The sequence below is a fragment of the Octopus bimaculoides genome, chromosome 10 (genome assembly GCF_046866305.1).
Source record: "Octopus bimaculoides isolate indiv1 chromosome 10, ASM4686630v1, whole genome shotgun sequence".
In the NCBI taxonomy this organism is placed as follows: Eukaryota; Metazoa; Mollusca; class Cephalopoda; order Octopoda; family Octopodidae; genus Octopus; species Octopus bimaculoides.
This window is the reverse complement of record NC_142937.1, coordinates 50,571,328-50,597,778: the sequence shown is the minus strand read 5'-3', so window position 1 is coordinate 50,597,778 and position 26,451 is coordinate 50,571,328. Positions and strand designations below refer to the sequence as shown.

The window sequence follows — 26,451 nt, the reverse complement described above, 5'->3', positions numbered from 1 at the left end:
AATCCAATTCTTCATGCTCCACAGATCCAATCGCTTTTGTTGAATGTCCTCCTTCAAATGCTTCAAAACATAGTAGAACCCTCGATTGATGGTTCTACTTGGGGGACGAATTCTTGATGCACAACTCTGTGGATGTAATAAAAGTGATGAGCTGCGGCTCTGTTGTGCCCTCTTCAGTCATGGAGATGAAGGCTTCTTCTATATTGACAACTGCTGCTTCATCTCAGGGTTATACCCATAGACTCAACTCTTGTCACCAGTGATGATCCTCAACATGAAAGATGGGTCATCAGTGGCATGCTGATAGAGATCTTGACAGACTTCGACATGATGTTCTTTCTGCTCAGTGGTTAGCAGGTGGGGGACAAACTTGGCAGAGACACACCATATGTTCAATTCAGATGTTAGGATTGCCTGCATGGACCCATATGGCAGACCAACAACATCAGCAATGTTGTTGATTGTCCTCTGATGATACTCATGCAGAAACTGATAGATTTTCTTCGCATTTTCAGGAGTGACGATCATGATAGGTCTTCTAGATCGCTCATCTCCCGGGGACATTCATTTGCTTTTAAAGCACCCATGCCACTCAAAACATTGTGTATGACCCATTGCCTCATCACCATAAGCTTGCCAAAGAATACTCGATATCTCTGTAGCAAATTTCCCAAGTTTAACCCTTTCGTTACCAAACCGCCCAAAGCCGCCCGAAAAATATTTTGGTTCATGTGACCAAGCCGCCCAAAACCGCCCGTAATCACCTATTCATATTTAAATGAGAATATCTGAGCAAATCTCGTTAGTACATTCGTGAAAACACGTGATTATTTGTGTAAACAGTTCAGCTATAGTTTTGTACGACGATCAACATGTTTTTTTAATTTTGTGAATTTTGGGAGATTTTTTTCCAAATTTGTTCCTGTTGTGTTTTCAAAATTTGTAATCCTGACAAAAAAATGGATACGAATTTTATTCTGTCAAGCAGCGAGTCAGAATTCGAAGGATTTTCCGTTGAAGACCTTGATAAATCTAACTCTGTAACCGAAAAAAAAAAAGCACGTGGTATTTGATAATGAATCTGAGGTTTCATTTTCCGAAAATGAAAGCAGTGAATCCGAGAGCTCCGATGATAGCGATAAAGAGAATGAATTAGTACCTGAATGGAGTGAAAATTTAAAAACTCCTTTCAGTGATTTTTCTGAAGAAACTGGACCAAGTCACAGTCTTACCCAGGAGAGTAAAGCTTTAGACTATTTCTTTTTGCTTTTTCCGATGTGCCTATTTGAATTGATTACGGCGGAAACAAACCGTTACGCTAAATGTAAACAAAGCGTAAAAAAGGATAGTTTGAGGTTTCCCATAAACTTGAATGAAATTAAAGCATATTTTGCCATAAATATTATTATGGGCATTAGAAAGTTACCTAGAATAACAAATTACTGGAGTAGTGATGAACCCTTTGGCGACGAATACGTCTCAAGTATAATGACGAGGATACAGTTTTTAAAATTGACTCAATATCTACATGTAATAGACACGAGCAGTACACCAGTACGTGGAAAACCAGACTTTGATCCCTTATTTAAAATAAGACCCCTCATTGACTGTGTTCAAAGCACATATAAAACAGTTTATAGATAAGGATATGGTGGGCTATAAAGGTCGAGTGCGTTTTCAACAGTATATGCCAGGAAAGCGCACAAAATGGGGGATCAAAGTTTGGAAAAGATTTGTGAATCAAATACTGGGTACTGCTCTGGATTTTAATTTTATACTGGCAAAAGAGACAGTAATAAATCCAGTAATGTGCACAACTCTTCTATAATAATATTTTGTTGTATACCCAATTGAATATTAGCTAATAACCCATTTTCTATAGCGATGTTTGAACAAAAATTTAAATAATTTTATATTTTGTTGAATTTACCTGTAATTAAAGTCACTTTGTGACAAAAATTTTGGTATAGAATTGGTTGAGAACCTTTCGTTAATTTATCTTCCAAAAATCACATTAATATGTTGATAAATAAAAAAGTTAGAGTTGTTTAATGAAACCAGCCTAAATTTATGATTATGTTAGAAATTAATTGAAACACATAAGGGGTGTAATTTGGTTAGAAATATGGTAACGAAAGGGTTAATGCAAAATTTCATATTGGCTCTTTGTTTCTACTTCCTATCCATGACAAAATTGCAAACTACAGCATACATTTGATCACAAAAACAACAATTTCACAACTTGTGATGTAAACACTGTGATGTCACTCAGCACACTGAGTTCATTGCTAGCTCTCACTGTGCACACAACTGTGTGCTGCAGAACTAGTCTGGGCATTTCTTGATACCACTTTGTAAAGAGAGAGATAATGAATATTTTTTTATGCAAGCTATGATTGTTTTGTTTGTATCATATAATAGTTGTTGGTTCTTTCAGTTTATCTGTATGTGTGCATGTATATATGCATGTATCTTTGTTAATTTGTGTATGTGTATGTGGTGTTTTGCCTCTTAAATGAATTTTATATAATCCTTTGTTTTGTATTTTTATTTTCTTTACAATTTTTGGCTGATTTTTATTTATCTTTTATTTCTAATCAGTTTATCTGACCCAAGATAGAATTCCATTAATGAATAGACTGAGAAAGACTCTAAATAACAATGACATTACAAAGTACTCATCAGGGACAAAATGTCATATTAGTATTGCTGTAGACAACCTCTTGTGCTGGTGGCATAATAAAATGCACCCAGTCATGCTATGAAAGGGTTGATGTTAGGAAAGGCATCAGCCATTAAAGCCATGCCAAATAGCATAACCTACACAATAATGAAGATGGCTGGTTGTCTTGTCTTTGCTGCTGCTGTTTATACCAGACTAGCAGTGTAACCCAACGTCCGGGTGTAACTTATTACGCCATCTCCGATAAGTCTTGCTAGCTGAAAATCAACTAAAAAAGAAAGTGTTGCAACGAAAAAACCTTTATGATGTAAATATGTTCATAATTCAAAAGACGATGAAATTAATAGGGAAAGTCTGAAGGCTGTTTTGCGTAACATTATTAAGCGTATGTAAATTTCATCCGTCTAATTGGCTATAGAAATGCTTGTGCAAAACAACTTTTTGCGCTGCCCTGATTATACATAGCAGGAGCTAGGACGGCAATTTCTGATGAAGCAATTGCTGGCGATCTGTTGCTACACAGTTCTGCCAGAATTCTATCAGATTGGGCAGTAGATGTTGATGCACCATTTTGCATTACGTTCACAGTAGCTTCTGGAATGTGGTGAATTGCTGCAGTCTAATGCTGACTTTTTAAACCGGTTGCTTTCTTTCCCCAGCAAGCTCTCTTCTTTGGAGGCATAATCTATGTATATTAAACAGAACAACAAAAGTTATAATAGATGGCAGGGTCGGTAGTTTTCACATTTCTGTTATTTTTCAGATTAACACCTGCACGATTACCTAACCCTAAACCCTAAACCCTAACCCTAAACCCGAAAACCCTAACCCTGACCCTAAAATCGTAACACTAACCCTAATCCTAACTGTAACCGTAACCCTAAATCCTAACCTTAACCGTAACCCTGACCCTAAAACCCCAACCCTAATACCTTAAAATGTACATGCATCAAGGTATATTTGTAGAAAATTTCACGAAAAAATATTCATTTTCCTGGAAGTTAAGAGGAATTTAAGTGGAATTTCCGAAAATTGTCCCCCATCCCCTCCCAAAACACTTTCACCGAAAATTTTTATATATTCGGAATCTACATAATAAATAATATTTGCATAGAAAATTTCATTAAAATATATTCATTTTTTCTGAAAGTTATGACCTTCCAAAATCAGGGGGTACAACTCTGTAGTTATGCCACATTGACAAACATGAGTTATATTTTATTGAATGATTGTGTGCACTTGCACGTGTATGCGCTTGAGAGAGCAAGAGAGGAAGAGGGAGAAAAAGGAATAGAGAACTTGTGACATGTGTATAAGAACGCCGTTACAGGTAGAAGGGAAGAAATATAAAAGTTGCTAGAAACGACAGCCAAATCTCCCTTAAATCACACAAAGTAAATGGAATTAAAAAAATCTGATTACTGCACTGGAAAGTTCACATCGAGAAAATTCCATTGATGTAAAAAATTTTACGAAAAAGTGGAAAATGTGGATTTCTATAAACTTTTAAAAAGGCTTCACACAGACACACAACTTCACGTTTATTATATACTAGCAGTATAACCCGACCTTGTCCGGGTGTGACTTATTATGCCATCTACGATAAGTCTTGCTAGCTGAAAATCAACTAAAAAAGAAAGCCTTACAACGAAAAAACGCTTATGATGTAAATATGTTCATAATTCAAAAGACGATGAAATTAATAGGGAAAGTCTGAAAGCTGTTTTGTGTAAAATTATTAAGCATACGTAAATTTCATCCGTGTAATTGGCTATAGAAATGCTTGTGCAAAACAACTTTTTGCGCTGCCCTGATTACACATAGCAGGGTAATCCCTTTTCACAGGAGCTAGGATAGCAATTTGTAATGAAGCAGTTGCTGGCGATCTGTTGCTAAACAGTTTTGCCAGAATTCTATCAGATTGTGCAGAAGGTGTTGATGCACCATTTTGCATTATGTTCAAAGTAGCTTCTGGAATGTGGTGAATTGCTGCAGTCTAATGCTGACTTTTTAAACCGGTTGCTTTCTTTCCCCAGCAAGCTCTCTTCTTTGGAGGCATAATCTATATATATTAAACAGAACAACAAAAGTTATTATAGATCGCAGGGTCGGTACTTTTCACATATCTGTAATTTTTCAGATTAACACCTGCACGATTACCCAACCCTAATCCTAACACTAACCCTAACCCTGACCCTAAAACCCTAACCCTAACACCCTAGTGAAAATCGTGGTAAATTTACAAAACATTGACGAATATGAGTTATATTTTACTGAATGATTGTGTACTTGCACGTGTATGCTTTTGAGAGAGTGAGAGAGGAAGAGGTAGAGAGGGGGAGAGAAAGGAATAGGGGTAGTTAAACGTTTTCTTATGACTGCTTCTCTTCACTTCCTATTACTTCACTAGAAATCTAAGGATGCACATAAGCACATAATAGAGAAAAATGAAACAAATATGGACGATTTGCTCCGAAACACCACCAAGTGGGGAACACTTCTCAAAAATAACCTGCAGATGTTTCCTTCAAAATTCCTACATGCTTGAAATGTACATATACCAAGGTACATTTGTAGAAAATTTCACGAAAAAATATTCATTTTCCTGGAAGTTAAGAGGAATTTAAGTGAAATTTCCGAATATTGTACCCCACCCCCTTCCAAAACACTTTCACCGAAAATTTTTGTATATTTGGAATCTACATAATAAATAATATATGCATAGAAAATTTCATTAATTTTATGAAAGTTATGACCTTCCAAAGTTGGGGGATACAACTCTGTAGTTATGCCATCAATGTTTTGTAAATATACCACGATGTGAATGATTGTGTTTACTTGCACGTGTATACGTGCGAGAGAAAGAGGGGGAGAAATAAATAGAGATTGAGAGCAATGTGTATGTTGTTGTCACAGGTCATGTATGTGTGGTTGTGTGTGTTTTTACGTATCTATGTTATGAAAAATAGGTAAAGAATACTGAGATGGAAGTTTAATCTATGACATTGTATGTATCACTTTCTCTCTCTCTCTCCCTCTCCCTCTTTAACTCTTACTCTCTATATTTTTATGTTGAGCGCGTGTGTAAGAATGGCGTTCCAGGTAGAAGGGATGAAATATAAAAGTTGCTAGAAACAACAGCCAAATCTCCCTTAAATCACACAAAGTAAATGGAATTTTAAAAATCTAATTACTGCACTGGAAAGTTCAGATCGAGAAAATTCCATTGATGTAAAAAATTTTTACGAAAAAGTGGAAAATGTGGATTTCTATAAACATTCAAAAAGGCTTCACACAGACACACAACTTCAGATTTATATATTAAGATAAGATGATGAAAAATCACAAAAAGCAGCATGATACTATGAGATCCATGCTAGCATGAGAAAAAGGATATAAAATGATGTTGATGGTGTATTGGAAGTAATATTGTGTTTTGATGTTTTAAAACAGTAAATTTGTTTATTGGCCTGTGAACAGCATGTTGGTTTGTCCAGTACAAATTGACAAGTTAACTGTTATCATTGCAGCAACTCGATCATCCAAATGTTATAAAATATTTAGCATCATTTATTGAGGAAAATGAACTGAACATTGTACTTGAACTTGCCGATGCTGGAGACTTGTCCCGCATGATAAAGGTTTGTTCTATTAGTAATATTATTTGGAGTACAAAAGTGCATGGTAGACTGGCAGAATCAATGAAGTATTATACAAAAGGGGTCTGTAGACTTGTGCAGATACCAGGTGCCATACAAAAGAGAGTAGTTAGCAGAATCAGTGGAGCACCATTCAAAAATGCCTTGCTATATTTTGTTATTCACATTCTGCATTTAAATCGTACTTTATTGATCATTCTGAGGATCAATAAACTAGTGCCAGTCAGTGTTCTCTAAGCTGTATGTATATGTACACATTTTGCAATCACTGCACTAAAGAAATAATTGTGCACATATCCTGGGTGTGTGCACATACTTTTGACACTCATGTGTTGTTGTCCCCTTGCCTTGACATCACGTAATAGTTGTAAATTAGTGTTACTGTCATGCAAGCAGTGTCCTATGTTTCCAGTCTTTTGTGTAAACATGTCTGGTCATGGGAAAATATTACCTTATTTGGAAACAGGTTACAGTTGATGACAGGAAAGGCATCCATCTGTAGAAAATCCACCTTAACAAATTCCATCAGACCCATGTGAGCATGGAAAAGTGAACATTAAAATGATGATGATACTTTTGTCTCAGGAAATAAGATTTTTGCACACTGACCTGTAAAAATTGGAGGGAACATTGCAGTCAAATACTTATAAACTGTGTCCCCTATTGCAAAATTGCTGTATTGGTGCTGTGCATATCAAAATATTGCTACTCAGTTTAGTTTCAGATTTTGGCACATGGCCATTAATACAACGCCAGTGCTCCATTGCTGTTAATTTCATTGATCCTGAAGGAGGAAAGACGTCAACCACAGCAGCATTTGAACTCAGAATGCAAAGTTATAAGAAATGCCACTAAGCACTTTTTCCAGTGCTGTAAACAATTCTGCCAGCTTGCTGCCTTAAATATTGCCACTCATTTTAATTTAAAATTATGTGCTTAAAGTTCGAGTCCCACAGATTAGGTTTAGATTTTAAACACATGCTCAAAGCATAAAAAGCTCTGCTCAGTATTTGGAAACAGTTGAAGTGAATGTTGCTTCTCACCATAATTTGTGCTAGTGTTTGAAACCAATATTGCTGTAAAGCAAAGCTGACAGAGGATAATTCTGAGACTGGATTAATTTCATTAACAGCTAGCTTAATGACTTCTATATCTTGTTATATTTGATATACATCTACATTGTTTTACGCAGCCTTCATTTTTATTTCTCCCTCCCTCTCTACCTTTCTCTTTCTCTTTCTCTCACTCTGTTCCTTTTCTGTTATCCCAGCATTTCAAACAGCGTAGCCGGCTGATTCCTGAGAAAACCATCTGGAAGTACTTCATTCAGATTTGCAGTGCCCTGGAGCACATGCATTCTCGTAGGATTATGCACAGAGGTAAGGTAGCTAGTTAACTGCAATCTCTTTTATTTCCAACTAGTAACAAGACAGTGGCATTGATAGCCTAGTTATAGAGCTCTGATGTTTTATAGTATCTATCAGGTCATTAAGAATGAAATGGCTGATTTTGAACTGAAAGTTTATTTTACTTTATCTCAACAAAAAGCAATGCAATTAATCAAAGTATGCACCTAAATTAGCAACACAATCTTAGCATTTTATCAATAGCTTATTTATGCTGGCAGTGAAGAATTCTGGAGAACAAGAGATGATGAAATTACGAAAGGTTGTTTTTGCATCTCCTTCAGATTTGAAGTTTTTTCCTTGCAAAAAGTTGTCTAATGCCTGGAAAAATGATAGCCAGTTGGGGCAGGGTCTGTGAATACGTTGAATGACAGAGTACTTCCAAGTTCAGTTCCTATAACTTGAGTAGCGTTCTTTGTGCAACATGTGGTTGAGCATTGTCTTGCAAGAGAACTGGCCTGTCTCTATTGACCGATCTCAGTTGTTTAATTTGCAAGTTCACTTATCATTTCATCCAATTGGTTGATACCAGGTCTCAAGAAGCTGTAGTGGATGACACCAGCGTTACACTATCAAACAAACACCATTAGCTTTTTTTGGTGAATATTCTTTTTTGGATTGTGTTTTGGCACTTTGTCTCTATCCAACTACTGTGCAGAATGCTTGCTAATATTGAAAACAATCCATTTTTCATTATACATAACAATACGATGCAAAAATGGTTCGCTTTTATACCATGACAGCAAAGAACAGTAAGTTTCAAGACGTGTCATTTGATGCTCGTTCAGTTCATTTGATACCCAATTGTCCAGCTTCTTTACCTTGCTGATTTGTTTCAGATGGTTCCAAATACAGTTGGAATTGAGACATCAAACCTTACTGCTAACTCAGGTGCAATTTGAGATGTATCTGCTTCCACTGTTTCCAACTCATCAATACCCACCTTAGTCTCAAGTCTACCACAGGGCTTATTTTCAAGAGTAAAGTCACCCGACTGGAACTTCTCAAACATACAGTGTGCTCAGTCACCACATCTTCACCAAACACCTCATTGATGTTTCAAGCTGTCTGGGATGCATTGGATTCCATGGGTTCACAAAAATTGATTTACAAGACACCATGAATTGCATTTCAGAAAGTGATGATATAACTCTTCAATGTTGTAAAACAAAGAATTCTCAGGATAATACATTAGAGTTAATGACTGTCAAACTTGGTGCATAAGAAAATTGGACATTTCATTCTTAATGACATGATAGTATGGTGCTTCATTGTTCTGGAAACCAGTGAAGCTAACGTCAGCTTTGTCTTTTATTCTTTGTTAGTGTCATAGAATGATGTTGCTAAAATAAATAACACAACACAGAGATTACAAATGATTTCATTTCATATAGGAAATTTATGTTATTACTAGCAATGCACCCGGGTGTTATGACCTACAGCCACATTGTATTATTTGTTCCTTATTTATGGACAGAATTGGCACATGAGGAGTATGAAGCAAACAACTATTCTTTATAGACATGTTTTTCAGTCATTTTCTGATGAACAATTCTACAGTTTTACATCATCTGGAAAGTCATTAGTTGAACTATTAGTCCTCTTGCATTCTGGGGGGTATCAGAGCGTTTGAGTGACATTAGACCCCAACAAACGCCCATAAATTAAATGCATCTATCTGGGACACGATCATGACCTGTGCCTAACAGCCATGATTGTGGCCCGTCACGCTTTCTGTTAAAACATACCCTTTCATCAAAAGGACACAGATTTACAGTATTTCAGGAAGAAAGACAAAAAATAATGTGCTGGGTCTGCTACATCAGAGGCAACTCTGGGCTAAACAAAACACAGACAAACATACTTCACATTAAAAGATTATCTACTAAATACTTATAAAGTTGACGGTATGTCTTCAAAGTTTCATTTCCTGGTAAAACTCCATGTATTTTAAACATTTTCTCATTATGCTCTATCTAAGGCATAAAAATTGTTCAGGCAGCTAAAGACCTCAAAATTGTGCGACCCAATCTCGGTTTTGAGGTTATTTTTGTAGTAAAAAAGAGTTGTACAAAAAACATACTTTATTTGGTAGCCGAAAGATTACTAAATCTTTTGATACCTTGTACATCAAAATCAGCAACTCAGTTTTCAAATCCATGAAGAACATACACAAATGTTTTATATATTAAGAAGATATAGGAATCTGTATTATTTCATTTCCTATAGGAATCTATATTTAGCTTTGCTCAAAAATAGTTTTAGACTAATATCTTATGTATCTCACATTGCAGCATTAGTAAAGTAAGAGCCACACATATAATCTCTCTCTCTCATTCCCCCTTCCCCCCACCATTCACATTATTTATAGTTAAGTCAATATCTATGAAATCCAACTAGGTTGAAACTGCAGCCTAGTGATTAGGGGTGTTCAGTTCATGGTAATAAGATTGTAGATTCAGTTCTTGAATAAGGTAACATGTGTTCTTGAGCAAGGTATTTCATTTCACATTGCTCACGTCAACTTAGCTGAAATGAGTACCAGCCATGGTACTGGTGCAGGATATTCTGCAGGGGCAGGGGGCGAGAGGGTTCCTGTGTATACACATGACTACAAAAGCACCTAAAATAATTAGCAAAGCATGGGACAGGTTACCAAGCCATACTCATTGGCAAGTGATGCCTTACTGTACCATACTTGATATGTTGAGCCTGTTTGTCAAAAAATATAGTCATGATATGGAACTAACATTAATCAATTAAATTTCTGAGGTTGAAAATAAAGATTATGTACAAAAAAATTATCAATATTTTATTAATATTATTTTACACTTTTAATCCAAATAGAAGAGTCAGGGCCCATATTTTATGCAGGACCTCTCAGACATAGATTTCTGCAAGTTGATGTCTGTAGGGAGAAAATGTGAGTAGAGAGGCAGTTCCAAAAGTTAGTAGTTATTGGAAAGTATTCATACAGGATTTAGAGGCAAGTCACTTTAAGGATGGCAATAAAATGAGTGTTGTTTAGTCCAAGGCCAACTCTGCTTCAGTAGACATAATAAAAGGCATTCCAGACTCTTAGAACTACATTAGATAATGTATCTTTTCTTTATACTTAAGCTGATTTGACCTCAATTTCTAGGAGGTCAAGTGACTATGTAGATAGAGGCTCCTGCATGAGCTTTAAAAAAAGGAGTAGATGCATTTGGTAACTGATGATCGTGGTATACAGATTGTCATTTTGAAAGTGCAGCAATCATAGTAAATCAGAAGTTGACTGCAGTCTGTCAGTATGCTAAAGTGTGGGGAATGTTAGTAAGTGTCATTATCATCATCATCGTTTAACGTCCGTTTTCCATGCTGGCATGGGTTGGACAGTTTGACTGGGGTCTGGGAAGCCAGGAGGCTGCACCAGGCCCCAATCTGATCTGGCAGTGTTTCTACAGCAGGATGCCCTTCCTAACGCCAACCACTCCAAGAGTGTAGTGGGCGCTTTTTACATGCCACCAGCACGGGCCAGAGGAGCTGGCATCGACCACGATCGGATGGTGCTTTTTACATGCCACAGGCCCAGAAGCCAGTCAAGGCGTTGCTGGCATCGGCCATGTTCGGATGGTGCTTTTTACGTGCCACTCACATGGGGATCACAACTACAATTTCCATTTGATTTTCATTTTGATGTTGATGTCCTTGACTCAATAGATCTCCTCAAGCACAGCATGTCGCCCTACTATCCAAGGTACTTTTGAGTGGGCTGGTTATGCAACACTGGTGTAGGTTACAGCTGTGAACTCACTTTATTTGCCAGGTCTTCTCAGTCACAGCATACCCCCAGAGATCTTGGTCTTTTGACATTGCCTCTGTGAGGCCTGACGTTCGATGGTCATGCTTCACCACCTCGTCCCATGTCTTCCTGGGTCTCCCTCTACCCCGGATTCCTTCCACTGTTTGAGAGTGGCACTTCTTCACACAGCTCTCCTCATCTATCCGCAGTACATGACCATACCAAATCAAACGTCTCTCTTGCACGCCACATCCGATGCTTCTTATGTCTAACATTTCTCTCAGGGTTCTTAAACTCTGTTGTGTGTGCACACTGTCAATACACATCCAGCGGATCATGCTAGCTTCATTTCTTTTGAGCCTATGCATGTCTTCAGCAGTCACAGCCCATATTTCACTGCTGTGAAGCATGGCAGTTTGCACACATTCATCGCACAATCTACCTTTCACTCTGAGCTAGAGGCCCTTTGTCACCAGTGGGGGTAGAAGCTTTCTGAACTTTGCCCAGGCTATTCTTATTCTCTGAGCATCCACCACCACTACAGACTTGGTCACCTAGGTAGTGGAAGCTATCAACTACTCTTAGTTTCTTCCCCTGGCGTGTGATGGAGTCTGTTTTCTAAACATCTGTGGTGTTTATTACCCCTGTGCATCTGCTGCATACAAAAGCTATCTTCCTGGTTCATCTGCCTTTGATGTTGCTGCACCTCTTCTGTGTCCATAGCTTACACTGGGTACATCTTATGGAGTTTCTACCTACACCTTTTCTACAGATCGAGCAGGGCCACCTACCTGAAGGGATGTGTGATGTATTCGCCTTCCTACTTACTAGAACTTTGGTCTTTGCAACATTGACTCTAAGGCTCTTCGATTCTAAACCTTGCTTCCACACTTGAAGTTTCTTCTCTAGTTCTTGTAGTGATTCTGCTATGAGGGCCAGGTCATCAGCATAGAGAAGCTCCCAGGGGCAACCCATCTTGAATTCCTTTGTTATTGTCTGGAGGACTATGATGAATAAAAGGGGACTGAGGGCTGATCCTTGGTGGACCCCCTACTTCTACCCGAAATTCTTCACTATACTCATTTCCAATCCCAACCCTACTAACGGCTTCTCTGTATAGGGCCTGTACAGCCCTTATTAACCATTCGTCAATCCCCAGTTTCCGCATCGCTCACCAGATAAGGGATTAGTGGACCCTGTCAAAGGCTTTCTCCAGGTCCACAAAAGCCAAATATAGGGGTATCAGTCCAATGACTTTTTTTTCTAGAATATTTTTGCAGTATATCAAATATCTATGCACAAGCATACCGTCTAGATATGTGAGCATTACTGTTGTGTAGAGCACACTTGTACCTTGTAATAGGATTAGATGTTGTTCAGAAGCTTCTGTTCCTGAAGAAAAAGCATATTCATTGAGATAATAAACACAGTAATAAATAATTAGGTTTGCATAGGTCTTGTAATTAATATCCAAGTAAGATACAAGCAAATGTGGCAAAAAAAAAAAAAGAAAGCAGCAACAAACAAGAATACAAAGTCATAGATGCTGTACAGAAAAGAAAGGAAGCTAAATTAACATTTCAAGCAGTAGTCCTTTGTCAAGACAGAATGAAAGGATGGAAAAGAAAAACAAAACAAAAAAACACACCATGTCACATATTTGAATGGCAATTGAGAAGTAGTGGAGTAAAGAAGGTGTCTTTATTAAATTTTTTTTTTTTTTTTTACAAAATGAGTGAGAAGGGAGTGTACAGAAAGTATACATGGCAATCCTGGAAGAGTGAGGAAGGATGTGAAGCAGATTTATGTAGTGATGTGAAATGAAGTACAGTATATTTGTCCATACTGTGTGTGTGTGTGTGTGTGAGAGAGAGGGCAAGCAAGCAGCAAGTTATGAATGTATGAACAAGGTTGTGTTCATCTGGTGAGTAAGGCATCACAGTCTGAGTGGTGAAGAAGGGCAATATGAAGTATGTGTATCTGTATGCAGTGTAACATGGATCCTTCACCAGCTCCTGTGCCTATTGCAACACCTACATCACTCACTTCATGCACAATATCACCACCCTACATAGACTTCGGTCATTTTTCCATGTTATGGATTATTCATCTGCACTTCTGAAAATGTTGTATCAAAGACCAACTCTGTGGTTTATTGTATATAGGGAAAACTGGTTGGAGGTTAGCCAATCATTTTAAGGAACATTTATTGGGTGTTTGAGACAACAACACTGGATTACTCAGGTCTGTAGCCTACCACTTTAAATCTCCAGACCACTCACAAGTGCATCTTGCTGTCTGTTAAATTATACAGCATCATGGTCCTCCTCTTCCCTTGCTTTATCATGAACAACAACTGATCTACTTAAACACAGCTGCCTCTGCCAGTATTAAAAATAGACTTGCTTTCTTCTAATCCACTTCAAACACATGCATGCATGCTATACTTCACCATTCCTTTTCTACCTATACTCTCACACTGCATACAGACACACACTCCACATCACCTGCCTTCTCTATCCATACAACTCACACATACATCCTTCCATCATACACTCATACTCTGATATCTTGCCCACACCATCTACTAACACTTTGCATTACACATCATACACATATTTGTACATAGGCTTACACTTAATTCCTTATTCATTCACTTCACATCACTACTTTTTATATATGTTACACATACATAAAATTCTATTTAAATTTGTTTTAATTAACTTTAAATTTCCCTTTCAGACATAAAGCCTGCCAATGTCTTCATTACAGCACAAGGAAAAGTAAAATTGGGTGATTTAGGTCTTGGACGATTTTTCAGTTCTAAGACTACTGCAGCCCATTCTCTTGGTGAGTAAAACGGAGGACATATCTATGTAAATCTAAAGTTTTTATTTGTTTCTGTATGACTTCGTGGTTAAAAACATGTTTGTTTTGGAGGGTTTTATTTTAATAAGCAAGCAATGAATATTGCAGAATTGGTGAAGCACCAAGTACTGTATTTATCATCATATAAGATGCACTCTTACATAAGGCACATTTATTTTACAAGTATAGTTTGTGGAGAAAAACAAATTTAATATATTTCATCATATACTTAATGAAAGATATTTTTAAATGGCTTTGTAAAGGTAAATGTATGATTCTGTGCATGTCTATACAATACTGTGACTGAAATAAAGTATGACACCATAAATATTTGATATGTTATACAAGTACTCTGTTTCAATTTTATCTTCTCAGATCAACTGTGTAATTGTTTATATTTTGACCAAGAGAATTTCCATACAGGGTGTAAAACTCATATTTCTTTCTTTGATGCTTTTATCTAATCATGATTAGCCAGCAGGGTAGCACATGGCTACTGTGGTTTTGTTATCCACTCATTGCAAATAGCTGATAGGGAGATGAAAATTCAACATTCCTTTCCTCTTTGTAGGAGAAATTTTCATTTAGATAATTAAAAAAAATGCAGTCATTAAATAATGTAAAATGCATACTGGGGAAAGAGATATAATGACATAACTGCTGACATACTTGTAAGAACACTTTTATAAGTTTGTGCTAATGTTCTGTGATATTTTGGCTTGTTTTTAATAATTTGTTGTTAACAACAATTATTGTATTGAGGGAACTTATGCTTATCCAGTTCCCTAGCCTATGGTACCTGGTCTCCTATCCATAATTAGTTGCGGGACAATTTTTTGATACATTTAAAAATAAATGAAATGCATCTTGTATGCTAGCAAATTCAATATATGTAGTAACTCAACCTGCTAAAAGCAGCAATCAAATCTTCTTCAAGTCATTCACTATTAATAAAAAAGGAAACATTGGGTTTGAAATTGGGACCATTTCAAATTGTTTAACATGTAATCTCTACCTCAGTATTAGTCTGTAAAATCTAGAGAACCACCCCAAAAAAGGAAATTGAACTAATTCATAACCAATCATTCTAAAAACATTTTATCGAGTACAGACATTGCTTTGTGGTCTCAGGTTTAGTCCTACTGCATGGTAGTTTTGGGTAAGTGTCTTCTACTACAGCGTTGACCTGACCAAAGCCTTGTGAGTTGATTTGATAGGAGGAAACTGAAAGGAGACTGTCATATATTTATTTGTGTGTGTGTGTTTGTTTACATCTGTAGTTGTCAGTTCCTGCAGTCTTGAATCATTTTTGTTTGTTTTTTTAATGTAATTTTTATTATTTTCCTGTTACAGTTGGAACTCCCTATTATATGTCTCCAGAAAGAATACATGAGAATGGATATAATTTCAAATCAGATATTTGGTCCCTTGGGTGTTTGTTATATGAGGTAAGCTAAAGAAAGAGCCAAATCTCTTTCAGATCACACTTTATCATCTTAAATACAACGTGACACATTGGATAATGTTATCTCAGATACACCAGGTATAAAAAAAGGGGGCAAGATGGCTTTTGATGACCTGTTGTTAAACAACTCAAAACATCTGGCAGATGTAGATGTATGGTTCAGAAGTTCACTTCAAACCCATGTAGTTTCAAGTTTGATCCTATGGTGTGGCACATTGAGCAAGTGTCTTCTTCTATAGCCTCTCATCAGCCAATGTTACTTTGTGAGTGAAATTTGATTCATGGAATCTGTATTGATGCCCTGTGTGTGTTTCTTGGCATGTGTCTTCCCACTGACAACACTTAGGTACTGATGTTTATATCACCCATAAACAAAATGCCTCTCTGTGTGACCTTTTGGAATAAAGTATCTTACTTGGAAACTAGGGTTGTCATCTAGAAGGGCATCCAGTTCTAGAATACTGCTCCAAAAAGTTTCATCGAACTTGCGCCAGCATGGAAAAAGCAAATATAAAAGTTATGTTGATGATAATGATACATTATATATGAGAAAAATGACAGAATATTCATAGCTGATCTAGGTCAAACATTAACACATTGTTTAGTATATATATATAGTAAATGTGAAAAAGCGTAGGTGACTTAACTCATGGATGAGACAACCAGCCAAGAGGTTGGTGGTTCATATTTTGTCAAGGGCACTACATTGTGTCAGTGGTCATGACACCCAACTCACAAGTGGACCAGCTTACCGAGTTGAATTTGTTATTTGGTCCCAGATGAAGACTGAAGAGAGAAACAAATGAATTAGTTGATTCTGTACTGAACAACCATCAAAGGGGTCACCTGTTTGTACTGCATCATTACATTGTATTGGTAGTGTGGCTGAGGGATGTATGTGCCCCAGACGACACTTTTAGGCCTTTTGTATAAGCCTGTATAGGAAGTATCAAAATAAGTGGTTTTTTTAATGTTGGAGTAACTTCAACTATAGCATATGTCAGAGATATTGCGAATAATTGCACAGTGTAGGCAGTCTGTCAACCTTTGTAACATAAATCTGTCACAATTTAGGTTAGTTGAAATATGCTTGTTGCATATTTCAGTTACTAAAGGCAAATACACTGCAGTTACCATGGAGAAAAATCTCTCTTATGGTAAAAAGGTGTGCAAACACCAAGTTTGTTCAGTGTTGCCCTCTCTCGGGAATCTCAGATATCAATGTTTCAAGTTCACTGTCGATGAGATGTACATAAGAGAGGCAACTCCATACGAACTGAATAAAGCTTATAGCTTTATATCATCATCATCATCATCATCGTCGTTGTTTAACGTCCGCTTTTCATGCTAGCATGGGTTGGACGATTTGACTGAGGACTGGTGAAACCAGATGGCTACACCAGGCTCCAATCTGATTTGGCAGAGTTTCTACGGCTGGATGCCCTTCCTAATGCCAACCACTCAGAGAGTGTAGTGGGTGCTTTTACGTGTCACCCGCACAAAGGCCAGTCAGGCGGTACTGACAACAGCCACGCTCAAAATGGTGTATTTTATGTGCCACCCGCACAAGAGCCAGTCCAGGGGCACTGGCAACGATCTCGCTCGAAAATCCTACGAAGGCCAGTCAGGAGGTACTGGCATCGGCCACGCTCAAAATGGTGTATTTTATGTGCCACCCGCACAAGAGCCAGTCTAGGGGCACTGGCAACGATCTCGCTTGAAAGTCCTTAGACATGCCGCGGGCACAAGTGCCAGAAAGGCGATGCTGGGCACAGGTGCCATCACAAATTCGCTTTCGCTTGCCCCAATAAATCTTCGCAAGCTGAGTTTCGTTTCGTGTCCAATTTAACTCGATTTCGATTTCACTTGCCTCAACAGGTCTTCGCAAGTTGAGTTTAGTGTCCAATGAAGGAAGGTATGCCTAAGTGGACTGGCTGAGGCCTTAGATTTAGATCTCACTTGGCTTACTGGGTTTTCTCACGCACAGCATTTGACAGAGTATCTACAGCTGGATGCCCTTCCTAAACGCCAACCACTCAGAGAGTGTAGTGGGTGCTTTTACATGCCATCGGCATGAAGGCCAGTCAGGCGGTACTGGCAACGACCACGCTCAAGATGGTGTATTTTATGTGCCACCTGCACAAGAGCCAGTCCAGGGGCACTGGCAACAATCTCGTTCGAAAATCCTACGAAGGCCAGTCAGGCGGTACTGGCAACGGCCACGCTCAAAATGGTGTATTTTATGTGCCACCCGCACAACAGCCAGTCTAGGGGCACTGGCAACGATCTCGCTTGAAAGTCCTTACACATGCCGCGGGCACAAGTGCCAGAAAAGCGATGCTGGGCACAGGTGCCATCACAATTTCGATTTCGCTTGCCCCAATAAGTCTTCGCAAGCTGAGTTTCGTGTCCCAATGAAGGAGACGACGTTGGCATGGGTACCAGTCGTCGAATTTAACTTGATTTCAATTTCACTTGCCTCAACAGGTCTCCGCAAGTGGAGTTTAGTATCCAATTTAACTCGATTCCGATTTCGCTTGCCTCAATAGGTCTTCGCAAGTGGAGTTTAGTGTCCAATTTAACTCGATTTCGATTTCACTTGCCTCAACAGGTCTTCGCAAGTGGAGTTTGGTGTCCAATGAAGGAAGGTACGCATAAGTGGACTGGCTGAGGCCTTAGATTTAGGTCTCACTTGGCTTGCTGGGTCTTCTCATGCACAGCATATTTCCAAAGGTCTCAGTCAGAAGTCATCCAAAGTTCGAAGGTCGTGCCTCACCACCATATATATATATATCGGGTGATCTACTAGCATAAATCAGTCAATGTGTTGGCTGAATTATATATAAAGCTATAAGCTTTATTCAGTTCATTCAAAATTGCCTGTCTTTGGTACATCTCATTGACAAGAGTCAGTAAACTTGAAACATTGATATCTGAGATTTCCGAGAGAGAGCAACACTGAACAAACTGGGTGTTCGCACACCTTTTTATTATAAGAGAGATTTTTCTCCATGGTAACTGCAGTGTATTTGCCTTCAGCAGTTGAAATATGCGAGAAGCATATTTCAACTAACCTAAATTATGATTATATGTAAACACTGCTTAGCGCCATTACTCTGATATTTTTCTTGATTAGGCGATCTACTAGCACAAATCAGTCAATGTGTTGGCTGAAATACACATAAAGCTATAAGCTTTATTCAGTTCATTCGGAGTTGCCTCTCTTGTTTGGCTGCTGCTTGTTTGTGAGTTCGATTTGCGTTATTCCCATGTTTTCTTGTTATTGCACTATTTATTTTTTACACTGTTTTTGTACCCGCTGAGATTTGAACTGTTGTCGGTCTGTTAACGGTAATTTTCGCCCTGTAGGGCAGAAAATTGCGAATTTGTTATTGTTGGGAAAAACTACTGTTGAACTTTTGAACTATGTGAATTTTTTAGCCTTTGTAGGGTAGAAAAAATTATTTTTCAAAAAATATTCTTTCAATTCCTTTTGAAGGAATTCATTTTGTAATGGAATTTAACATCATGTATGGGGAGCACTTCCCATAGATGAAGAACATACCAGGCAAGGAGGCTGACAATGAAAAGCAAGTGTTTGGGGAGAAACCCAGTTTCTCGGCCGCTGTAGGTGGGAAGATGATAGAGATAGAGGTAACAATAGCAGAAATATTTAAGTACCAAAATTTAGTGAAGGAAAATGGAAATGATAGAAAATTGCTACCCCTGCAGGAAATCATTCAGAATATAGCAGCAAAAATGGTAGTTTACAAAACTTATAATGTAAAAGAAAAATGGATTATGACTTGCAAAAGTGAAATAATTGAAAGGTGTTTGGCACCGATTTGGAACAAGATTGTATATGTCAGACGTGGTACAAGGAGTGCCATGGTGGAGGCAGTTTGCTAACGAGAACACAGCGAAGGAGTTATCTACAAGGACTTTAAAAACGAGGAGATAATCTTACTACCCATGTATTTGGGTAGAAGAACAGCAAAAATTACAGTAGAGGAGATACCAGTGGGGTACGAGGTAATCTGGATAGCAGCAGCCATAACATATGATATGGAGGAGAAAATGGAGATATTATAGATGAAGAAAGTGGCCAAAAATTGGAAAGGACAGACCTTTGAGATCGTGGTCCAAGCCTTCCCTGAAGTACTGGAAAAGTTGCCCAGTAGGGTATTTATAGGGGAGGGGCTGAGTGTGAGAGTTGCAGTTGAGGGGCGTAGGCCATGTTTTAAGTGTGGCGAAAAGGGCTACATCCTCGCTGAATGTGAAACAAAAGAAAAAGAGTGAAGCCCCTCCTCAAAAAGAACACCAAAAAGAACTGCAAGAAACGGGAGAAAAAGAGAAACAAATGGCAGGGATAGAAAAGGCAGTAGAAGAAACGAAAAGTCAAGAAGAGGAACAAAAAAAAAAACAAGGAAAGACACGACTCCAGTAACAGAAGAAGAAAAGGACTTTACCGTGGTTACATCCCACAAGAGGAAAAAGGCCCAAGCCCCGGACTCCCCTCCCCATACAAAGAAAACAAACAAGCATACTACAGACATGAAAAAACTCCCCACACCATACTCTTCGTAAAACCCACAGCCCATTACAAAACCCTATCCCAAAATGGAAAAAAAATTGTGCCATTTAATGAAAGAAATGAAGCACTGTCAAGAGTGATCAGAGCTCATTACAAAATCTCGAGTTTATATAAAGACAATAAGGATTTGCCACCTCACATCTGAATTGCGAGGATGGATGTGGGGTTATTCAATGAACTCAAAGGAAGATATCCTAATGACTTAAAAGATGTAAGACAAGAGCTGGCCGGTAGAACCTTTATGGTCAGTCCAGCAGCTACACCGCAAAAGAAAAAGGATGGGGAGGAAGCTGGATTTTTGCAGCCCCTTCCCAAACTTAAAATTTATGTAAGTATACTTTTACTATGGAGATTAAGCTAGGGTGTGTAAATGCGCGTGGCCTGGGATTGAAACAGAAACAAACTTGTCTCCTGGACAACCTTAGGTCACTAGATATAAATGGTTATGTTATTCGGAAAAATGGAAGTCGGGTATGGATGACCCTACTTAATCTCATCCATGGTAGAAAAGTATAGACTTCATGGCCAGGAGTAAATTTGTTTAAAAATAAATTCATAAATTGTAAATATAACATTTCATAATCATATTTTTAAAACCACTGTTTAAAGAACTCATAAACGCACTATTTGTTTGTAGTGTCCTGTGTTGTCCCATCTATGTATGATATATATTATAATAAAGAGTCATCTCTTAGGTACAACTTGTTGACAAGAGTCAATAAACTCAAAACATTGATGTCTGAGATTCCTGAGAGAGGGCGACACTGAACAAACTGGGTGTTTTCACTCCTTTTTACCATAAGAGAGATTTTTCTCCACGGTAACTGCAGTGTATTTGTCTTTAGCAGTTGAAATATGTGACAAACATATTTCAACTAACCTAAATTGTGATTATACATAAACACTGCTTCGCATCATTACTCCGATATAAATATATGTACATTTATATAATTTTAAGAGGGAGTCGCCGTGCAATATGTTAAATTCTAGTTACATCACTGCATTGTGTCTTTTACCCACACCTACTTTGTCAACCTATCTCTTTGTATGCACCACACCACAATGGTGGTATACATCATGACTGAACAGGTGTAACTCTGTAAAATTTGATTTGAGTATATATTTCTTTCGCATAGGGTCTGAACACAGTTCCCATCATATATTTAAGGAGTAGTTTCCCCTAATATTGTCCACTTTGCTTGATTACCATTCATGAAACAACAGCTCTTGAATCAACAGTTAAGTTTTTATTTTATTCAAATGTGACTTGGTTAATGTTCCTACAGTTTCCTCTTTCCTGTCAACATCTCGCCAGCTATACCACATGTATTTCAGCCAGTCTCCCTTCTCATTGCATAATATTTATATGATAAATATACTGATTAAAATGTACATGTGTATTAATATGGTATTAATAATTAAATATTATGACTTCTTGTAAGTGTGTTTAACTATGTGGAAACTAATATTCGTTTGTGCTGGGTCTGAACACAGCGTCCATTTTTGCACACCCATTATGCCTGCCCACCTTTCCCCACTACCACCATTTTAATTTAAATGTACATTAACTGTTTCCTTTGGCAAGTTGTATGCTCCTCCTGTACTATGTGTAGGGGTATATATTTTGCTTAATTTTCTCTTTGTATCATATGCATGCAGGCATCTGTATGAGTGCAGCATACATCTAAGGTAACTGCATCTATCACTGTTTGGACATAATACTTAAGCCATCCTGTGTAGCCACCCTATCCTCTCTTCCTGGTCAACTTACATACCCTATTCTCATACCCTCTTCATCCCTTCCTTGTTGGCTCTTGCTCTGGATGTTGTATGGGATTGAGGAAATAGTAATTCATTGAATAAAATATGTACCAAAGCTCTATGCTAGCTGGCAAGTATTTGTGCAGATCTTCTTTTCAGGTGATGACAAAAATTCCACAGCAACTGCCTTCCCACTGTCACTCTCAAGTACACACTTTCAGGGCTGCTACTATCAACATTGGCACACTGAAAGGAAGGAGTGCGAGATTGTTGAAAAGCTGGAGCAACACCATGTTGATGTATGTGGTGTGCAAGAAGTAAGATGGAGGGCAGGGGAGCCTCTGCTAGATTCCTCATGGATAAGAAACAGAGGTTCAAATACTTCTAGGTTGGCAGGATTGATGGAATGGGTGGTGTAAGCATACTGTTAGCAGAAAAGTGGGTAGATAAGGTAATTGAGGTGATCAGATTGGGTAATTAAGCTGTGTGATTGGGTAATTAAGCTGTGTGATTGGGTAATTAAGCTGAGACTTATAGATAAATTAATAATTACCTTTATCTCTGCCTGTGCTCCTCAGTCTGATGAGCAGAAGGACCAATTCTGTGAGGTCCTTTTGCAGGCTACCTCAACGACAAATGACAGATTTCGTTATTGTGGCTGGTGACTTCAGTGAGCATGTTGGACAACATCCCCATGGGGATGCTGTCCTAGGAATGAGGAGGGAAGAAGACTACTGGAGTTCTGTGATGCAAATGATCTTATGATCCACAACACTAACTTCAGAAAACCAGCCAGTCACCAAATCACTTAAAAGTCTGGAGGGCGTCACCAGGCAACATAATAGACAGATGCTTGCATATGCAAAGTCTTTCCTACGTAAAGAGTGTACAACCCAACATAGGTTACTAGTTAGTGACTTCAGAATTATAACTAGAAAGAGTCGGAGAAATAAACCATTCTGGAAAAGATTATAGAAGCTCAAAGACCCAGCAAACAAACAGAAATTCAGAGATGTCCTAATGGAAGCCTCTGACAAAAAAGAGGAAGTGTTGTGGACATATAGCTTAGAGGATAATTGGAAGCTTCTGTGGGACAATCTACCGAGGGCTGGTACAAAATCCATTCATTTTAGTGAAGTCATTTTGAGCGAAACATTATGAGCGAATGGTATTTTAAGCAAAATATATGCTATTGTATGTATTGTGGTTGATGTCGGCGATTGATGGGTGTTAATTTATATGACCTTGATGTTTTACAAGAAAGGTTATAAGAAACATTTGTAGCTAACTTATTTATGGACATTATTGTTTCAAATCGTGCAGAAACAAAATATCCTATAATGGTTTCATCTATAGAAAGGATAAAACTACTCAAACCACAATTACATAGTGTTGTGAATTGAAAGGTTGCAAAGGACAGTTGAGTACCTCATTGGATCCTGAAAAGGATAGAAATTGTACTGAGAAAGGAGAACACTTGCATGCTTCTGAACCTGTTAAAGTTGGTGAGGAAAAAGTTAAAGAAAATGTCTGCAAAGCTGCTGTAACAACACATGATCCACTGAGATGCATACTCCAAGGTGCTATTACTGATCTACCAAACAAACTTGCAACAAAGATTGGATCAATAGCAAAATTAAAATGTATCATACCTAGGAAGAGCTATGGGGAACTATCCTACCCCACCCCATCAATCAGCTGCATCCATCATTATTCCAGAATTCATGGCACGAATAAAAGCCTTACCTGGCTGAGAGACAATTGTCAATGATTAGCTGATGAAACTTTCAAAACGGCTACAAGTATTCTCCTACAAATTTTTACAGTGCATTCATTGATAAAGCAAAGTGTAATATTATCATCACCATCATCATCATCTGTTGTCCACTTTCCATGATGTGGGTTGAACGGTTTGACTGAGAACTGGTAGGCCAGGGAACTGCACCAGGTTCCAATCTGATCTGGCAAGGTTTCTATGGCTGGATGCCCTTCCTAACACCAGCCACTTCAAATGTGTAGTGAGTACTTTTTACGTGTCACCAGCATCAGCCACGACTATGATCTCACTTGGCCTGACAGGTCTACACAAGCACAGTGTATCACCAAAGGTCTTGGTTACCTGTCACTGCCTCTGTGAGGCCCAACGCTCGAATGATGCTTTTCATCTTCCACTGGCACAGGTGCCAGTCAGATGGCACTGGCATTGACCACAACTGTAGTTTCACTTGGCTCGACAGGTCTTCTCAAGCACAGCATATCATCCAATGTTCGAAAGGTGCTTTTTACATGCCAGTTATGCGACACTGGCATAGGCCACAGCATATTGCCAAAGGTCTTGGTCACTTGTCATTGCCTCCATTAGATCCAACATTTGAAGATCATGCTTCACCACCTCATCCCATGTCTTCCTGGGTCCACCTCTTCCCCAGGTTCCCTCCACTGTTAGAGTGCAACACTTTGCATAGCTGTCCTTGTCCATATGCATCATGTGATCATACCAGTCTCTCTTGCACATCACATCTAAAGCCTCTGATGCCCAACTTTTCTTTCAGGACACTTACACTCTGTCATGCATGCATGTTGACATTACACATCCAGCGAAGCATACTAGCTTCATTTCTTACATGCCCTCCCTAACACCAGCCACTTCAAGCTGTCACGACCCATGTTTCACTACCGTGTTGCATGGCTGTTCGCACATAAGCATCATACAGTCTGCCTTTCATTCTGAGTGTGAGGCCCTTTGTTACCAGCAGGGGTAGGAGCTCTCTGAACTTTGTCCAGCCTATGTTTATTCTTGCAGCTATCATCTTGGAGCATACACTCCTGCTACTGACTTTGTCACTTAGGTAATGGAAGCTATTGACTACTTCCAGTTTTCCACCCTGGCATGTAATGGAATTTATTTTCTGTACATTTTTAGTGTTAACTAGCAGAAATACCCGGCTTTGCCCGGGTTAAAGAGAATAATGAAATCTAAAAACGCCGTCTAGACTACGCAACCCTCAACTGTTAGTAGCTACGATACCATATTTCTACATTAATAACTCTCCAATCCATGCCAGCATGGAACATAGACATTAAGTGGAATGCCAGTCTCTCATCTAGGAGGGCCTTGAAATCAATGTTACCAACTGGGGACTATGTGTGTCGTAGTGATAATAAAAAGACCCAAAGGAGGTCTGCAACGAAATATTTTTACTCAATACTTTGCAAGTGAATCAGTGGAGGCAAAGATGCGTCTCATTTACTTGACAATTTATGCACCACATTGCAGAAATCACAATGTAAGTATATCTGAAAGGGTAGTCTTACACTGTTGTACCGTTGAATTACAAATAATGCTCATCTGTTATGTTCGGGTTAAAATTTCATCAACATCAAAAATATATGAATTTTCATGGGAGTTATGGCCGTTATACATAGAATATAATTTCCAAATTTCATAAAGATCCGTTCAGTACTTTTGACGTAGTTTTGGATAAGAAAACAAATGACTAATGTGTGTGTTTGTGTGTGATGGGTGTATATATGTATAGATATCTGTATGCATGTATATATATATGTATATATACTCTTTTACTTGTTTCAGTCATTTGACTGCGGCCATGCTGGAGCACCACCTTTAGTCGAGCAAATCGACCCCAGGACTTATTCTTTTGTAAGCCTAGTACTTATTCTATCGGTCTCTTTTGCCGAACTGCTAAGTTATGGGGACGTAAACACACCAGCATCGGTTGTCAAGCTATGTTGGGGGGACAAACACAGACACACAAACATACACACACACACACATATATATATATACATATATACGACGGGCTTCTTTCAGTTTCCGTCTACCAAATCCACTCACAAGGCTTTGGTCGGCCCGAGGCTATAGTAGAAGACACTTGCCCAAGGTGCCACGCAGTGGGACTGAACCCGGAACCATGTGGTTGGTAAGCAAGCTACTTACCACACAGCCACTCCTATGTACATCTATATATATATATACATCTACACATATGTATACATATACATGTATGCATATAGATCTATATATATATATATATATCTATGCATACACGTGTACATATACATGTATATGTATACATATACATCTCTTTCTCTCTTTCTCTCTCTCTGAAAGTATCTGTCATTACAGTATCGAAATGTGATTGTTTCAGTTACTCATTTACTTGACAATTTATGCACCACATTGCAGAAATCACAATGTAAGTATATCTGA

At 38.3% G+C, this 26,451-nt stretch overlaps 1 protein-coding gene across 11 annotated transcripts in view; it reads left to right on the top strand.

Moving 5' to 3' along the window:
* LOC106881926 (serine/threonine-protein kinase Nek7) overlaps positions 1-26,451 on the top strand; it is a 55,355-nt gene that overhangs the window by 16,651 nt on the left and 12,253 nt on the right. For 6 of the 11 annotated variants that reach the window (XM_089359110.1, XM_089359111.1, XM_014932450.3 and 3 more), the window contains 4 exons: positions 6,214-6,324; positions 7,613-7,721; positions 14,275-14,382; positions 15,754-15,848. In XM_089359110.1, the coding sequence (XP_089215236.1) occupies positions 6,214-6,324; positions 7,613-7,721; positions 14,275-14,382; positions 15,754-15,848 (423 nt within the window). The remainder of the gene's footprint in view (positions 1-6,213; positions 6,325-7,612; positions 7,722-14,274; positions 14,383-15,753; positions 15,849-26,451) is intronic. The other 5 variants (XM_089359114.1, XM_089359115.1, XM_089359113.1 and 2 more) reach the window with 1 other exon arrangement.